The 20,024-nt window shown below is 41.6% G+C and overlaps 1 protein-coding gene across 1 annotated transcript in view; it reads left to right on the forward strand.

The window, feature by feature from the left end:
* The first annotated feature begins 7,518 nt into the window (after positions 1–7,518).
* galnt16 (UDP-N-acetyl-alpha-D-galactosamine:polypeptide N-acetylgalactosaminyltransferase 16) overlaps positions 7,519–20,024 on the forward strand; it is a 36,965-nt gene continuing 24,459 nt past the window's right edge. Inside the window, exons 1-4 of the mRNA XM_080783616.1 lie at positions 7,519–7,910; positions 14,780–14,961; positions 16,155–16,253; positions 16,348–16,415. Coding sequence (XP_080639742.1) covers positions 7,701–7,910; positions 14,780–14,961; positions 16,155–16,253; positions 16,348–16,415 — 559 coding nt within the window. The 5' untranslated portion in view covers positions 7,519–7,700. The remainder of the gene's footprint in view (positions 7,911–14,779; positions 14,962–16,154; positions 16,254–16,347; positions 16,416–20,024) is intronic.

Genomic DNA, 20,024 nt, shown 5'->3' on the forward strand with positions numbered 1-20,024 from the left:
GAAATGCTGTAAGTCAAACATAAGTCCCCAGACCTCTCAGGAGCTGTAATTCGTCAGCCCACCTCAGTTTTTATGTTTTGTAAATCATCTGGATGTCCTCAAAGTCACGGAGTTAGTGGAAATGCCAGAAACTAAAAATGAGTGATGGAAAGATTTATGGCTTTTAATAAGTCTCTTTGTAATAGTCTACACTACAGCCTATTACGACGTGGCTTTATAGTGAGTAATTTACATTACATAAATGTTGCAGTCATAAGGAAAGGTTTGGCCTAGCCGCCTATATTCCAGAACTCAAGTGGACATGTCAGCGACAAGCATGAATGTTGAAAACATTGTGTAGATTGTTAAGTCTTTATGTACGTATTACAATGTGGTCTTGGAAAGTCATTTCAGACTTTCAACCTTCAGTTTTGGTGATGAGATTTCTAAGCAATAAAGCCCTATTTTACTTTAATATTAATATTTAATATACCAACAAGCACAATTGCACATTGAACACTCGCCCACACAAAGCACTCTCTCATACTAGATGGGTATATTCCTTCATTCATTGGTGATAGACTGTACATGAGTTTATTCATATTATATTAATATGAATAAACATACCGGTATTTATCCATATTGTATGAATAAACCAAGAGCTATATTATAGGATATCCATTGTTTATAGACTGTGCCTACATTCATTCAGAGACCCACTGCAATTATTTAGTGGCAGAATCTAAGCTATTTCTTTTTTTTACCTGTCCTGTGACTGTCCCTCCAATCCAATCCGCTTTATTTATAAAGCACATTTTACACAACAGAGTTGAAACAAAGTAGGCTACTGTACACAAATAAATACTAAAATATCAAAGGCAAAAAAAACCTACATAAACAGGGCAACATAAGGACATAATGCAGTGGAAGCAACAACTCTTAATCAGCATGTTCGAATGCCAGGGAGTACAAGTGAGTTTTCATACGTGATTTAAACAGAGGCAAGGTTTGAGAAGCTGACCTATCCTCCATCATCAACAGCCAAAATCAGAGTAATTATATTTTCCCATCCATCTGTCCATATAACTGTCCGTTTACTGTATTTGCATCTGTCTGTGTCCCATTGTCATGCATGTGATATCTTAGGGAATTTCATTACATCCAGCACAAAAGTCCCCTTGGACTCAAGTATGAAGTGATTTATAAGTTGGTGGTCAAAGTTCAAGGTCACTGACCTAACAAAGCACATTTTTGAAAAAAAAACCCAAATGAGAATATATATATATATATATGTGGTATTTAAAACCTTGAAGAACAATTGTTTTTGTAGTGATACCAATCAATACGAAATTAAAATGTACTGTTATTTCCATTCATTCAAGTTGGAACACATGCTTGACCATTAAAATAAACATGCTCTAAAATGCACGCAACCCACTCTTCTGAACACTTAACACGGCAGCCATTTGGCTGTTAAGTGGTCATTTGGGTGGGCCACGAATGCTTGTGAGATTTCCAAGTTGGCCCTAGTAGCTGATCCAGAAAAGGTTGAGAACCACTGCTCTGCAGAACTGCACTACTGAAGCTCAAGAGTGAAGGGAGAAAATCCACAATATTTTGTCTGCTAATATCCCTGTATGCCTTCAATTGTGACTACAGATGGGAAGGTCACCTGAATGTAATCTGTTACAGGTCACAGATTACCTGTCCGGAATTGTAATACAATCCAGCGTGTAGATTACTCACGTTGATCAAATTAAGTAATCAAATTGTGTTCAGTTCCCTTTGATTTACATTGCCTCCAAAACTGTTTAAATCATTTGTTCCAGTTTACTTTGAAATGGTAACTTCAATATCTCGTTCCAAACACTATTACATTTTTCAAGATGTGTGAGCAGATGTTAGTGTCTAATAGTAACAATGATCTCAGCTCACTAACATATAAATGTTGCGTTACATCATCATCATCATCATCAACTTTGATGGACTCTTACAATAAAAGAAAAACACAAACAAAGCCAAAACAAAAGATAAACATTAATCTAATGCTCACAGGGGAGGCTGGTACTGTATCACACACTAAAACACTGTTTGACAGCAGCACCATAATGGTGTTCTGTCAGTGCTGGAAGAAGAGCCTACTCCAATTCTTTTGTAAAAGTAGCATTACCACAATGTAGAAATACTCACCACTCACTAACGCGTAAACATTCAGTTACGCAACTGAAGCCAGTTTCACGCGATAGCTACATTTACACTGAAAACGTGTACATAAACATTCAGATTTAAGTACTCATCACGCGTGCCACGACTGTCATGATTATGTCATGTTTCAGGGCTATAGTATAAATTATTGAAAGATGGAATAAGTAAAGAAAAAGTAGCTCAAAACTGGATTTAAGTAAATGTACTGTAATAGTTACTTTCCACAGCTGAAAGGCAGCCAATGCCCACAGGGGTGACAAGGCTTTGACAGCAGTATGATGATGATGATAGCATTCTGGAAACCATTCAGTCTAGACTCTAGAGAAGTGACTCTCAATCTTTTCTGGATCAGGCCCCACTTGAAAATTAAGAAAGTGTTTGCGGTCCACCCATCTTGTGGTCGGATGCATGGTAAGATGAGTGGTCTGTGTGCAGAGCATGTTTATTTTAATCATTAGTCACTTGATTGATCATTTACCAATGAATCTTGGTATTCTTGGCATTTTTTCAGCTTTGTATATGCCTTTATTGATAGTACACTAGGTAGACAGGAAACGGGGAGAGAGAGACTGTGAGTGACACGATGCAAATGCCGTCGGGACTCGAACCCGCGGCGCGCCCAAAAAGTTTTAAAGAAGAAATACCCGTTGGGCACTGGCCTACTTGGAACGCACTGGCCTACTTGGAACGATGCAAGTTGGAAATACATGCCCCACCCAGTTATTATGTCTGTGTCCCTTTTGCCAATTATTTGGGGCCCACTTACAATATCCTCAATGCCCACCAGTGGGCCCCGGTCCACAGGTTTTAAGATAAACTTGTACATGAGGTTTCTCAATAGATCCCGAAAAGTATTGACTCCTCCTAAAAAGAAGTCATCTGTTCTGTACTACACCCAGTTAGTGTGTGGAAGTGGTGGAAGAAGTACTCGGATGTCATTACCATATACTGTAGATGTTGCCATACTCCCATTACATGTATTTCTCTACTCCACTGCAGTGCAGACCCATCCTTTTTGTTTGAAAACATGGGGCCAGTGCGGTTCCCATCGGCACTGGAGGCTGACTCCTTGGGGGGTGTTGGGAGAATTCTTGTATACTTTAACCCTGCGGCTGTGCTTTTGCTCAGTAATCTGTCAGGAATTCAGAAAGAGAGAAAGCTCAGAGCTTAGGGTGTAAACTGTAAAGCAAGACCCGCAGAGTGGCCTCTTCTGTTCCGACGGGCACCTCTGGCTCTGAGTTCTGATGCAGACCTGGTGCTGAGGGGTATTTGGAAATACTGTATGCTACGTGATTTGTGTGGGTTTTGTTTTATTTTTAATTCAATCCAGATGTCAGGTGGGTGGGGTTTGTCTTAGAGGAGACTACACATTGTTTATACAATAATAAAAGAATTAGACTACTTTAATATCAGTGTACTTAGCTACAGTGATTGACAATGTATTCTGGACTCTCCTGATAGGGTTTTTGTTGTGCCATGTACTGTGTGCGACACAAAGATTGTTTGAAAATATTGTTTTCACCAGCTGCTGGTACACACTGGTTGATTTGTAAAATAATTTATGCCATTTATAAAATCACAATTTATATGTTACCCAACCACAAATTCAAATCGGCAAACCATGGTGAAGGATCAGAAAGAATTCCTGCATGCTCACTGACACTCTGTTTGCACACACACACACACACACACACACACACACACACATGCACACACACACACACACACATACAAGTCCCAACTTGCACATCACAGAGCCTGATGATGAGCGGTTCAAGCCAAGAGATGATTGGCTAAGATTCCATTATTATGATAGTGAAATTCCATTGAGACTGTTGTGTGCACGTGTGCGTGCGCTCACAATTGAGTAATACAGACAGTGTACAGTATGTGAATCTGTGTTTGTGAATTTAAGTACACACACATGTATAGTGTCTATTTCTGTATACAGTATTTGTGGTCTTGGGTGTGTGTGCTGCTGTAAGCTTGTGTGTACATACGCACGTACCAGAGTCTGTGTGTCTTTGTTCTCCTGTGTCTGGGAGATTCACCATTTTGGCATACCTGTCTGAAATGCCAGCAGTCTTTCTCAGTGGAACTAAAAGGGCTAGGGTAGGGATGGTCAGTGGAAAAGTAGTGTTAAGCCAACAGACAGGCAGACCTTGTCTGCCCCTCTATTTGCTCATATTCATCCTTGTACCAGGGTCAGCTTTTAAGTGAAGTTTGTTGATTTAATTTAATCTAATCCACATTATTACTGCAATATTCTGCAAAAAAGGCGTTATGTTTTTACATGCTATCTACCCATGTGCTATTTACTGTAGTTTGACCCTTCACCTTTTTTATTTGGGAAAGGGTCTCGTATTTCTGTGGTGAGTCTCGTCAGACATGGAAACTCTTACCTTTGTCTGCTCCTTACATTCACCCTGCTGACCTGTCAGCTTTGAGTTCTTATCAGTGTTAGGGTCAATTCAGTCAGTTCCAGTTGAAAAGTGAAACTGCTATTCAGTTGTTAATGGAGGAGCATTTAGAGTGTTCTATCTCACTCAAGGGAGGATATATTAACCTTTTTGAAGAGAAAAGGTTTAGTTTAAATTAAAGCTCCATTTACCCTGGTTTGACTAACCCAGAGAGTAAAAACATTCACAAGACTTTATTCTGAATATGTAACAAAAGAAAAGCATAAACAATAAGTAAGAAACAAAGCAATAACGCTTAATAAGAAAAACGGTTTATTAACATTGTCTATGTAATTATGGTAAAAAATGTCATGGTTTTGTGGCATACATAATATCTGCACTTAGACGCAAACCTTCGCTTAATTGTCTCATATTCACTATATAGCTTTACCAAAAAGTCAACTCATGGGTGTTAGCAAGGCAGTACACACTATTTTATTTATTTTGTTCTTGTTTCTTTGCTTACCCGACATGGGAACGTGGCCCCTGGTCTTCCTCTGTGTCTCGGGATAGACAGTGTTGACACAAGGGGCAGACCAGTCTGCACTGGAAAGTCCAGATGTTGAGCTTGTTTCCTTTTTGTACCCACTAATCTTTGCCACAACCGAGAGGCAGAGTCTGTAGAGACACATTCCCACCAATGTCTCAGTTACAGTGGTACCCATGCTGCTGCTGCTGCTGAGGAGAGGAGATAAGATTACTTAATTTTCAAGTTCCTAAGAGGCAAATTAACTCAGCCGCATCCTATGCAAACACACACACACACACACACACACACACACACACACACGCGCCCGTACATCTGCCACAAACAACGGAGTGGAATGTTTAGAAAATTGCAGAAGGATATTTGAAAGTCAAATTAGTGCAGCCGATTTCATTGCCTGCATCATCACCACAATTTACCCTGCATCTGTACTTTCACTGCAGGCAATTCATGATGGCCGGGGTCTGTTGTATGTACTGTACTGTATAATTGCCACAGGACTCTCTACTATATAATTAACAGACTATTGGGTCCAGCTCTGAATTGCTGAAAAGCTCTAGTCTTCTACTACACAGGATCACTACCAGCTGTGCTGCCTTTCAGCCCTGCTGCCCTGACAAGTTAAAAGATAACCAATGATAATGCTGCCACCAGCACTATATGGTCTTCTCTGTTTGAATGAAGACAAATAAATCCATCCCTGACGCCATCTGTGGCCATGACCTCTCTGCCCCACTTCCCATGTAGCTATATATCAATGCTGTGGGCCAGAAACCATGTGCTGTACAGTATGTCCAAAACGTTACTTCTCAGGTAATGGGGGGAAACAAAGGAACCCGTGTTCCAATATGGACCCAATGTAGCTTGAAAGTCACAAGTTCCTTTTTAATGTTTCATTGATTAAATGTTTATAAAACCCACAGACAGTCTTTATAATCACTTTCAACCTGGTTGAAATAGGTTATGCCATTTATTTTCATTGCAAGAAGCATGCAGTGTTTAGATAAATGTATAAAACCATAGTCCCTGGTGTGTGTGTGTGTGTGTGTGTGTGTGTGTGTGTGTGTGTGTGTGTGTGTGTGTGTGTGTGTGTGTGTGTGTGTGTGTGTGTGTGTGTGTGAGTGCATGCATGGAGGGGGGTTTGAAGGGGTTATAGGCTACATCTTTATTTTATATCACTAATAAAATTAGTGTTTTGCCAATTATTTGAGGGCTTGCAATATAGTGAACCCCAGTCCACAGGTTGAGAGCATGCCATGAGGGAATGCACTTTTTTTGCAACATTTGTAAGAGCTCTCACTGGTTTGCTTTGATTAGTACATGTGAAAAAGTATGTGAATCATTATGTTACATGTGTGTGTTGAACTTGAGACACCCCCCCCCCCCCTCTCTCGTTCTCATTGGGGGGAGCCCCGGGCTTATACTTATAATGTGATTAAATGCTGTGTGAAATACATTGGCTCTATCAGGAGTCTTGATTACAGTTTTTTGGATTTTTCAAGAACTTAATTAATGGTGATGAAAATAAATTAAGCCTGGCGCCAGGGAATCTCTTTCGGACAGATGTGTTTTCATTTCACTTCATCTTTTGTGTTGTGGAGGCATGCAGTATTTACACAAACATCATGCGCGTGCCACACACATTGTAGGCTAAGTGTCGTGTTACTTTGCTTATGTTTCAGATGAGGACATTTTGACATTCCCAATTTATAATGGCGATGCAGGGGCCAGGCCAGCTGTGCAATAAATCAAACAATAGGTGGGGTGTGCATGACTTTCTTTTTTCTTCAGAAAGTAAATAAGAAGGAAACGCATGGGCCCCTATAGGCATTGCTGGCGTGCTCTGTTACGCTATGTCTAGCTTGCATGGTGTTTATTGGTATATCGTTTATAGCTCTCAGTGGGTTCTGCTTGCAACGGTTCTGTGTTTAATGTATTCCGACTTATTTTTATGAGTTTGCCTTCATTAAACCAGGCACGGGGTCGAAAGGGTCAGCTGCGCAGATCCAGAATGAACCATATAACCAAGCAGGAGGATTTGAAATTGCCAAAGCGTGGAACATTCCCTTTCTCTCCCTTTTATTAATTAATTTGCATTAATTTCGAGGCTTCTTCTTCTTCTTCCATTCATAATTTAAAATGCATAATGCTTAAAATACATTTTACGTTATTCTAACTAGCTAATTTTATTCTTATAAATCAATCATAAAAGAAATCTAGTTAATAAATTGTGTCCAGATATGGACATTCAATCAGCATGGCGCAAGAGGCAGTGGACGGGATATGACGGCGCTAGGACCGCCGCTCTGTCAGTGCGCAAATCCAGTCCGAGGCAGAGCTCCAAATAGACTCTCTCCAAGGCAAGCAGAGCAGCTTGTGTGTGCTGCGGTGCACGGAACATCCCCACGCACTGAGGCACCGCACCGCGCTGCTTCTCATCCTCTACCTCTCTTCTCTCTCTCTCCCTCTCTGTCTGTGTCGCTTTGTCTTCTCCTCCCCGGCCGGCGGACGACGAACCCGAACCACCTGCGGGCTCGTCTCCGGAGCCCTCCCTCCCTTATGGGCTCACCATGCGCAGGATACGGGCCAACGCCATCGCAATATTGACCGTAGCGTGGATCCTGGGGACCTTCTATTACCTGTGGCAGGACAACAAACCGCACGCGTCCCCGTCGTCGGCGTCGCAGCCCCGCGGCGCAGGGGGCAGCCGGGGCCATGGACAGAAGCTGCTGGCTGGGCGGTTGGAGATCCATCGAGACGACCGGACCATCCCGCTGATTGTGAGTGGCAGGTTCCTTGCGGATGGATGGATGGATGGAGGGATGGAGGCAGGGGGGAGTGAGAGAGTGTGAGAAGAGGGGCTCATGATGCGCTGCATATTGTACCGAGCTCAGCTGCCTGCAAGAGTGTGTTGCATGCTGATGTCAGTGATGTGTGTGTGTGTGTGTGTGTGTGTGTGTGCGCGCACGCGCGCGCAGAGATGTTGCACAGCTGGAGGGAGATGTAACAGGAGGCACTCATCTCATCTCATGATGAGCTTATATGATATTTTCCCAAGATATCATGTAGCCACATGGAAAGGAATAGCCAGCCTGCCTCTGCAGCCTACAGTCAGACTCGGATTATAGATTGCATTGCATTCCACTCCTCAGCTATACGACATTGTGTTTTCGTGCAATAGTAGCTCAGTCAGAGAACCTCAATTACCCGGTAAGAGGCTTTCCATAAGTCCAGTGCGAGTGTGGCGTGCGCAAACGCTGTCAACCACATTGTTTGTTCAGTGCAACTGCAACAACACCCACTGATTGTTTGAGTGGAATGTTCACGAGGGACAGACAGCAAAGCATACGGTCGTAACACAGGCAGCCAGGCATGCAGACAGACATTAAGGCAGGACTGAGCATCTTTCTTCCATATAATACTGGTGGACTTGCTTCAATTATACACCTATTATTACAGGCCTGTGATAATAAGCACTCACGGTCTGGTCTGCATGCGCCCGTTTTTGCATCACCGCTGGTAGTGGTAAACAGGTGTGAGGTTTCTTCCAGCTTGGCTCGGAGCTAGTGCGGAAAGACTCGACTCCAATTGTAAAATAGTGAACACTGAACACACAGTGAAAATTACACCACATGTAGGCTGCTGCATTCCAGCAGACCTGATGGAGAAATGAAATCCAGTGACTTAGTGCAGACATGTATTAGCAGATAGTCTATAGTAATTTTTAAAAGGCATTAGTGGTTGTCCTTCTATTTATTTGACAGGAACAATGTAAAACATAAATGTGAGCCCTTAAAATCAGATGCATTGTAAAGCATGCAGTCCAGATAAAGCTCATTCCGCCTGTGCAGGTGTATAATAATTACATGACGTATACAATAATAAAACACAAAGGACTTTATCTTCTCATGTGGAGAGGACAGGAACATCTGCTCATCAAATGTCCGGATGCTGGCTCTGTTGTGTTATAGGGGCTTTTTGTTGTTGTACACAACTGAAATTGAGGAGATGTCAAATTATCATTTTCAGACATTTAACAACTTAAACCCTCAATAATTGACCTTTGACTCCGTACTTGGTCTGCCCTTTTTTCCTTGTACACCAAACCTCTTTGCCAAAAATAGCCATCTTACAAGCTCACAATGTTACTATCACCCCCCCCCCCCTGCAGTATCTCTGAGGGGTTCCGGACCCCCTGTTGAAGACCCCTGGTTTACAGGGTTTAGAGACCAATGCAATTTGCTCAGCTGTATAGTGTATATTTGAGGTCGCCTGTGTGAAATTCTCACATTGATGTGACATTTCAGGGCCGCCAGTGTGGCAGATGTTTCACTGGAGCGGAAATATTAAATGCTGGCCCTTTTCTATGACAACTTAATCATATTTCAACTCAAGAGCACATTTATTCAAACAGTTGAACCGACGATATCATTAACAAAGGAAGTTGCTGCACTGTAAATAAAGACTCTGCATGGTAACTCAGTGGCGTTTAGGCCAATATATGGAAATATTTGGAGGATTCAATAAGCAAAAAACATATGGAATCACTTTGGATAATATCTAACAATGACCATATCATTTATTTAGATTCATTACATAACAAATATGGGAAAAGCCATTTTCAAGTACATTTCTTTCTAATTGCTGGCAACCTATACTGGAAAACAGACAGCTAGTATTTACTGGCATGCCATCATTGAACTGTAATCATGACTCGTACACATGAGAGGTAATTCTCAGTGGATGGGCCACTATAACAGTGACTATAAACAGTGTTATTGTACAACCATATGCCCTGTCTTCAAATAATGCCCTGTTTTATTTGCATGCCTGCTAACTTTGTGTTTTGCAATCTTTGATTTACACAACAGGGTCATTCACCTTAGCCTCCAAACCACAAGATTTCCTGTGTTTAGTTGATCCTGGTAATGTGACCTATATCAGAACGGCCTGCCAACACAGATCTAAGTCCGATAGGGCACTTGGGTGGGTTCATAAAAACACAAAGTCAGGACTTTCTCTTTCTTTCTTTCTTTCTTTCTTTCTTTCTTTCTTTCTTTCTTTCTTTCTTTCTTTCTTTCTTTAAGGGACCAAGAAGTCACTTAGTCAGTAAGTGACTTTGGTCACTTATTGTTTTTGTGGGGTTTTTTTCTTCTCCTTCTCCTCATTCTTCTTCCGCCAAAAATAGCTGTTCTGGTTTAACCGTGCAGTCGGTTTTCGCGAAACGCAGGAATCTGGTAGAGGACCATGCCAAACGGTGACTATGTGAAGCCCAAAACCATTGGCCAAAGAGTGGCGCTATAGCACTGAATTGAAAATGCAAACTTTGAACGTGCATATCTCATGAACCGTTTGACCGTTGGCAATGGCACTTTGATACACATAATGTGTCTCCTCATGCCGAACAACCTTCGTGTTCTGATTTTTGATCTCTGACCTTTAGATCACGCGCCATTTTGAATTTGATGAAAAACTGTTCAAATGTATCTCCTCCCAGGATCTTTGATCAAAATGCACGAAAACTTTGGACCTATACGGACAAGAAATCCATTTTTTAAAGTGAAAAGAATTAAGTTTTTATGAGCCAATGAAAATTGCTGGTTTGTGAAAATTCTTCTTTTGTCCCTAATACAAGCAGCAAAAAATGCTTATACCTGATTTTCTGCCTGGTTTTTTGAGCAATTTGCATGAAATGTTCATTGTCTCTGTGTAGCCCAGTCAGTAGAGCTATTGCCTTCGGACCACAAGGTTGTGTGTTCAAATCCGGGTACTGACAAATCAGCTCGTCAGTCTTATTTGTGCATATTGTTCTTATTGCGTATTGTCTTCTTTCTTGGTCCCGCCTTATCGCTACTTGCAGCTATATTTCTTTCTTTCTTTTTTTCTTTCTTTCTTTCTTTCTTTCTTTCTGTGAGTGTCTCTCTATTTATCTTCTTTTTGTCTCCCGGCACCTCCATTAATAACCTTTGATTACATCAATGACATCATGTTCTTCTCAGCATATGTTTGCTATGGCAAACACTTTTGCCCATTTCCTCTGGCGAACCCACTAATGTCCCAGACATACTTTCGAAAATGCTCTCTGTGCGGTCAGAGAATGTGACAAATTTATTCCCAAAGCTATTTAAAATGTTTCATAGTCCTTCTGGACATCCTGCAACATCTGTTGCTGTGTTCTCCACAATCACATACTCCATTGAGACAAGACATGTAGGGATAACTGTAGCCTAAACATCTACCCAGGGGACAAAGTGCAGGCTAATCAATCGTCATTATCTATAGCGTTTCATTTGGTGCCACATTGTAAGATGTCAGATACAATAAAGAGGACAGAGTAGTATTTTTTCGAGCCGTATTGGGACGCAGCGGACACTTGCTGTCAGGGATTAGCACTCTCCCACCACTTTAAAGGCCTGGCTTTACTTGGGTGGCAGGGCTCTGCAACAAAAACTGTTCGTGGGTGGAAAGCTTGCAGGAGATTGTGTTCTTTTCTGCGACAAGTCATCACTTTACTATAGTGACTCCTATTGGTTGGTCGGGGAGACTGTTCAGTAGGGAGGGGATGTGGAGGAGATAGCGTTACATCCTCCAGGTGAAGTGAAAGGAAAGTCCATGTGTGTCAGAGAGGACCAAACTGGTTAGCCAGTTTCAGACCAAAGGTTTGTGGCGAGAATCTTTTAAAACCTCTTAAACCCCAGGGGGGTCAAGGAGGGAAAATCTAAAATATCAGAGTTGGAACCTGAGACCTTGACCAGCCCCATTTACCCACTGAGAGCTGTATATGAGGTGGACAGCCGCTGCCCCCGCCGGCGGAGGATTGGGGCTTAAGAACCCGATTTATACTTTGTTGTACGATGGTGGCGCTTGGCGAAAATAGCATATCTACAAGCTCACAATCCGTTGCGGATACAAGGTGTTATGGAGCATAAATGAAAGCATCAGAATGTTGCAGCGAAAAATTGCAACCGTCTGAATTTCCCTGTAATCTACTCACTCCCCAGGCCAACAGTGGTGGTTGGTAGTGACAAGGGGGAATTGGCAATACCTTTTTAAATAATTGAAACAGTAAAAACTAAAAGTTTGGTGACAAAGGGGACTGGTCCTGCTCTCCATATGGTGTCCTTGTCATCCTAGTTGTGTAGTCAGGGACCTCAGACAACACGTGAGTGACCGCAATTAAATGTCCCAGTAGAACAGAAAACCAGAAGTAGCCTAGCAGAGGCTCCTGTGAACCAGGGTTGGAGAGTCCTAAACAGAGTGAGTTGCATCTGTACTATTTTTGGCTAATGAGTATTTTACTAACGGAGTATTTTACTGTGCGAGTCTGCAGACTCATGCAGTAGATTTCAACCTACAGGGATCAAGTCAGTCATATTTGATTTGTAAGAGTTTTCTCAATTCAGCATAGACAATCAGAGACACATGTTCATCTTCTAGTGGAGATTCATATTTAATTCAGTGGATTAAAGTATTGAAGTGCTTTCTCCACATACATCGGTCCATGTCATTTTTTTGTTTTTTTCTTTCTTTCTCTGGAGAGCTGGAAAGTGAGGTCATACTCTACTACTTTGGGAGGGAGCTCACAAAAGCCTCTCCCCAGACAGACCATTAATAACACTGTAGAGGTTCAAAGTTCCTCTCTTCTCTTTCCATTCCGTGCATCTATCTCTCTGCCTGTCCTTTCTCTCTTATGCCTGATTTATACTTGACTGCACGCCGTGTTGCGCACCAAAGATTGATTTATAAGCTCACAACGTACTTGCAGCACAACACACTGTGAGCTTGTAGCTTGTATTGCTTACAGTATTGAGCAATATACGGATGTACAACTATTCTTGCACTTTATACATTTGTATTAAACTTCTACTCACCCCTCCTATATAACTAAATAATATAAATTACTTTTGATTAGATTGATTCAGAATTTTCTTTTAGGGTTCATATACTGATTTTATTAGAAATAATTAAAATGAATGTTATATTGGCTGATTAATAGGCATATTACTCAATAAGAAAGTACAATTACAATGCAAACGAATGAGAAAAAACCCTTTAAAAGAAGGCAGCAAACAGAAACGTTTTAAACTTTGATTTAAAATAAGAATTTCAAATAACTAAGCAATAGGCTAGCCGCTAGCACATCTGCATTTTATGAGTTCGTTCAAGAATCCCGATTTGGTGCATAAAAACTGAACGTTTTTTCTCCACATTTAGTTTGGATTCTGGGGTCAAAGACGGACAGACAGGGTCCAAAACATAGTTTCGGCCATGCCTTTGGCCTGGTGGAGACAATAATCTGGTGCCTTTAGGATATGCAATTATCTATAAATTAATAAAATAGTAATCCCATTTTGTTGCATACATGTCAGGATGGGGCTCGATAAGAAACCGGCTGGATAAGCCTGATCGATAAGGTGATTGCTATCAATACAAATTAACGAGCTCCATCCCTGCATGTCAGTGATGCATTTGTATGAGGCTGTGGTATATACAGTATACTGTATAGGCTACTGCAAAACCTGGAGTTCATTCAACTTTAAGTGTACAGGTCAATTCTTACACTTTTAGAGTTAAATTAACATTTTTCTTCTAGCTTTTCATAATTCATTGAATGTAACCATTCAAAGCCATGTAATCATACAAGAGCCCATTTCTTTCTCCTATAATGTTGTGAAAAGTAGAATTCTTAAAGGTAGTAAGAGGTTTATCATCTGTCTCCAATGACACTGAATAAAGCCTAATCGTAGATCAGCTATTTCCGTCATCTGTGCTGCGAGCCTGCGACACCATCCTGTGAGGTACAGTATGAGCATGAATGAGCACAAGGCCTCTGAGTATGTAGCAGAGGAGTATTTTGTGGACAGTAATAGAAGTGAAGGAGCAGTTTGTTGACAAGCTGCAAAACAACTTTTTCCCAGAGGAGCCCTCACCTCCTAGATTGATGTGATGGATGATGGGTGTGTGTGTGTGTGTGTGTGTGTGTGTGTGTGTGTGTGTGTGTGTGTGTGTGTGTGTGTGTGTGTGTGTGTGTGTGTGTGTGTGTGTGTGTGTGTGTGTGTGTGTGTGTGTGTGTGTGTGTGTGTGTGTGTGTGTGTGTGTGTTTACACGTGTACCAATCATGTGTCACTGTGTGTTTGATCAGTGGTGGAAAGTAACTAAGTACATTTACTTAAGTACTGTACTTACAATTTTGAGGTATTTGTACTTCACTTGAGTATTTCCAAATTACAATCCTTTTTTCGTCTACTCCACTCCACTACATCTCGGATCCAAATATTGTACTTTTTCTCCTCTACAAGTATTTGAAAACTTTAGTTACTTGCCACTTGCCAATTTACAAGCATTGTGAGCTTGTACATCTGCTATTTTCAAAATATTCGTATACATTTGAAACTTGTTATGTGAAATGGGACATTCTACACAATGAGTCCTTTCTACTTTTGTAATTTAAGTACATTTTGATGTGAATATTTTTACTTTACCTACCGGATTTTACTTTTCTATATTGCAGTATTGATACTTTTAGTTACGTAAAACATGTGAGTGAGTGCTTTTTCAACCACTGTGCTTGATGAGAAGGATGTGAATTGTGAATGCACGGCAGACCATTAAATCACCCCTTAAGATGTTACGATGGCTTTCTCTGCAGGTGACCCAGCCTCCTCAGGCGGAGCTGCAGGGCCCGCTGCTGGGAAGCTTTGATGAGAGGGCCTACCTGGCCGCCAAGGCGCTGAAGCCCGGCGAGGACCCTTACAGAGATCACGCCTTCAACCTGCAGGAGAGCGACCGCCTGGGCAGTGAGCGAGCGATCAGAGACACGCGACACTACAGGTGAAGACCAGGGAAGAAATGAGGCTGATAGGAGTCGCCTACCTTGATCTGTCAATGGTTATTATTAGGCTGTAACCAAATAGCCACACATGAATGGTATCCATTGATTATTTACATGGTGCCCATTTTGCTCTCAGAGGTTTCTCTCTGGGGTTTGGGGTCTCAATGGGATTTGAAAACCTTTTTCATGGCAGATACCTCATTTGCCGCTGCTCTTCTTTGGAGCAATTGTGTCATCATCACAGACAACATATTAGCTGGGTCAACATATGCCATGTATTTCTATTGAAGCAGCAGCAGGTCTCTCCACAATTAAACTCTTCATCAGTCGCATAATTTTTTGCTGGTTTGGTTTCTTATAAACATCAGACATGTTATGATATAGATATAATACTTGGTTAACTAAACAAATGGGGGTTTTCCTACCGTAACAGATAACACCATATCTTACGAAGATACTAAGAGTAATAATGGTTATAAAACAGAAAACAATTGTAGGCATATTTCTTGCAGTGGAGTTGTGACAAGCTGACCCAGCTAATATGACAGTGACATTGACACATGATACCTTCAGGCCCTCACACCTACTGTACGTATGTCGAACCCGAATGACGTGCTCCACCGGCCGCTGGTCCTCCCATTAGCTACTTTTATTATAAAAAAATGATTGGCATATAGCTGTGTATGCACAATAGCAGCAACCTGACTCTGTTTGACCTGAATGGAACATAATAAGTATCATTGACAACACCTGTAAAATTACACAATTATTCATGTCAATATGGCTGCTATGAAAAGGCTTCAAGTTGCTCTTTGACATGATTGTCTCATCTAAATTGGCCAAGTTGCCCATGTATCAATATTTTCAGGGGTCTGCTAGTCCTTTTAATGATTTATTTACAATTTGTGTGACAATAACAAAGGGAAGTACTACAGACCTCCAGTGTAATGCCTAATCTATACGTTGTTGTTGTTGTTGTATATACATGTCTCAGGACGAAAAGACAATCTCACACATCCACCCCCCCCCCCCCAGAATTACCTTACAAACAGACAAATAAATACATAAAATACAAATTTGACTAAGGTTTTGCCTAAAGTATGACATGCCCAAAATTGGGATGCCAGGGGTAAAGTGGTTAATTCCTGCGTGAGGCCTTTCTACTCCATATGGTGTGTTCCATTCTTTGCAGGTGTGCATCTGTGAACTATGACACAGACCTTCCCCCAACCAGCATCATAATCACTTTCCACAATGAGGCCCGTTCCACCCTCCTGCGCACCATCAAGAGGTAGGAAAACATGATGGTACCTATGCTAACTGTTGCTGGGATCCTCTGATGTTCTCTGTTAACTCATCCGTCTTTACTCCCCTTATTTCATCAGCGTCCTGATGCGGAGTCCTTCGTCTTTGATTCAGGAGATAATTCTCATAGATGACTTCAGCTCCGACCGTGAGTCTCTGCCCTTTTCCACTGATGCAAGCGGTTTCAGCTCTTAATATCGGCTCTGATGTTAATATTCCAGTTGATATAGGGGGGGGGGTTCAGAGTTATCAAGAGACAGAGTTTTAAAACCAGAGAGGATGAAACAGTGTTTGCAGTTAACAGAAAAATGAGGAGATGAATCAGGGTTGATGGCGTCAGATATGAGTTGCTCTACCACACGGCTACATTCTGTTTGACAATTCATGGGTGGGACTGTTATTTTTCATTAAATAAATTAGAGAAATGAAGGAGGTAACCACCTTAATGTACTAGAAAATGAGTAATGGAATTGGACTTGACATTATTATAACAAATGCCTTGCTGTTTTTATACAACACAGCACTAAGAAAACAATTGGTCACAGAGGGTGTTGAATCATGATGTCATCATGGCGTTACAATTATAAGGAAACACTCTTTCTTTCTTTCTTTCTTTCTTAGTCTTACATACTTTCAGAAATGATGTATTATGTATAGTACTTGAACTATGTACCTTGACTTAATAGAAAATTGATTGAAGGGTTAATCAAACCTCTTTAAAAAAAAAGAACCGTGAGTAATTACATAATCATTATCAGTTTAATCCAACTTGGGCGCATTGTAATCACTTATTAATGTCTCATCATGTCTTATTACATAACTGACCAGGCTACTGCACAGAAACTGCATTCCAACGATTATTCCCTCTTTGTGTCAATTAGTCAGAGATGAGCTCATGCTATATACTGTAGTGTACACTGTCCACAACACTCCCTCACACACACACACACACACACACACACACACACACACACACACACACACACACACACACACACACACACCAAGCTGTCTCTGATACAGTACATGCAAACAGACACGTACAGTGTGAATATGTTGTCCCAGACACACATGTCTGATAGGATACCACATACAGAGAGAGGTGTTGTAAAACATCTAGAATGGGAGTAGTCTTTCAGCAGTAGGAGTTGTATTCGGTTACTAATGCCTAGTTTATTTTCCTTCTGCCTCTGAGTCTGCCTGGTTGGTGCCCACACTGAGCTGAGCCGCAAGCCTGCATGCCTGCTGTAGAATCAGGATATAGCATGTCCTGTAACTGGAAGGACATGGGTTAGCTCCATCTAACAACATTGTCAGGTTGTATGCTATTTTCACAACGTATAAAATAGGGCTTGTGTGGATAAGGACAAGGTTGCACTTCTGACACCCACCACTGTGTTCCTCAGCAACACTGACTCACATAGGGTGATGAAGAAACAAACTCCTCCAGTTATGTGGAAACAAAGACTCAACTCTAAACTGAAGTGAAATCAGTCAAATGATGATTGACGTAATTGAGTCAAATGCAATGCCCTTTAAGCCATGCAGACAGACAGTCCGACCACACCCGGTCACCTAAAGACAGATGAATTACAAGCAGTGATACAGAACACTTACTGTACTCATAAAGTAAGTGTTGTAAGATCACGACTTCACTTTGCAATGACTGAGCATGTATATTTGCCATTTGCGCAGAATGATATCCTATTTCCGCAGAATGTTTGACTTTTACGGCGTTCCAAGTATAGGGATGTGGTTAATCAGCCCTGGTGAAATTCACACATTTATCTTATCTCAAAGAATACCACTGCTATTTTTTCCACATTTGGAATCAATGGTAATAAACACACCATATGTACTTCCATGTTCAGAGCCACCTACTTTGCTGGGGGACACAGTGACAGTTATTGCTATGGACAGTTGGACACCATAGCAATAACTGTCACTTCATATGGAACTAACACACCACGGAGGCCAGATGGATGGATCACTTCCTCTTCCATGTTTTGCATGGAAGCATAGCATTGCTATGAATCCAAGTGTCCATTCTATACATGTATTTCTATGACAAACATTAATTAACATGCAGTAGTCTACTACAGTATGTATTATACTATTCGCTATTGCGAAGCTGGCCTGCCATGCAGTGAAGTGATGCTACTCAGACTAGTCTTGAGAAATTACACCGATGAGATCGGTTATTTGATGTACAATTTACCGGTAAGTGAACATTTTGGGTAAAAACCAACTATTTTGTTAAAGGTTAAAGAACTATATTCTGATAGTACTCATTGCTATAGAGTGTTTGTTCAGTAACAGGTGTCTCCATGATGTCTCCATGATGTCTCCATGGTGTCTCCATGTCTCCCCAGCTCTTTACTAAACAGAATAATGCATTTTCAGGTCGGTCAAGATATACATTTTATTCAATCTGGATAGAAAACTCAAATAGGATACAGATCAGACAAGTGAAATTGCAAGTGATGATACAAAGAAATTAGCAGACAAAAAACTGGAACACTATAAAAAATGAAGCTGATAAATGAGTACTCTCTCCTGATTGGCTGAAATTCGGTCGCCTACCTGAACATGTATTTTCCGTTTATCAAAGAGCTTGAGAGACATTGAACAAACACTGTATAGCAATGATTACTATCAGAATGTAGAGCAATTTGACACTTATTCTAACCTTACCCTTACCCTACCTTTATGGATCTATGACCAGTGTGTCACATCCCAACAACAGCGTACACACAGCCGAAGCAACTGCAGGGGACCAAAGCCCATGTTAAGCTTGTCTGGCCGTAAGCAGACTGTCCCATATCCTGTCATGTGACAAATGGAATCAGTGAGAGTGCAGTCAGTGATAGTGACACAGGCTGACAAGGTTGGGATTTGACCTGACGTGTGTGTGTGTGTGTGTGTGTGTGTGTGTGTGTGTGTGTTGGGGGGCATCAGTAGCAGGAATTAGGATTGTCCAGATTTACCCTCATCCTGTTATAGCTTGCCCTAATCACCAGAACACAGTCTCTTATCAAGGACAGCAGTCTTAAGCTGGTGAATGCATGTGTCTTTAATAATGTTCAGACAGACAGAGCTCACCTTGACTCACTGTCCTGATGCTGGATATGTGTGTGTGTGTGTGTGTGTGTGTGTGTGTGTGTGTGTGTGTGTGTGTGTGTGTGTGTGTGTGTGTGTGTGTGTGTGTGTGTGTGTGTGTGTGTGTGTGTGTGTGTGTGTGTGTGTGTGTGTGTGTGTGTGTGTGTGTGTGTGTGTGTGTGTGTGTGTGTGTGTGTTTGTTTGTGTGTTTGCGTGCGTGCGTGCGTAGTCATAGTGACTTTATGTGTTCATGTTAATAGATGCATGCCTGAACACAACCATGCAGACGCATCTCATGCAGACTGAAGGACAAATGAAAACATGCAAAATGAGCACACACACACACACACACACACACACACACACACACACACACAATCTGTATACAACATCTACCCTCTGGTGTGATCTGTGGCTTTGTTTTGTGCACTCTGTCCCGCCACCCGCTCACTTCACTTCAAACGCACGCACGCACGCAAGCACGCACGCACGCACGCACGCGTGCACACACACACACACACACACACACACACACACACACACACACACACACACACACACACACACACACACACACACACACACACACACACACTCACACACACACTCAAGCAGGATCGTTAATGCACTAGTTAATTTAACTTTAAGAGAGACACTT

This window comes from Protomyctophum bolini, assembly GCF_963924005.1.
Source record: "Protomyctophum bolini genome assembly, chromosome: 15".
Taxonomy (NCBI): Eukaryota; Metazoa; Chordata; class Actinopteri; order Myctophiformes; family Myctophidae; genus Protomyctophum; species Protomyctophum bolini.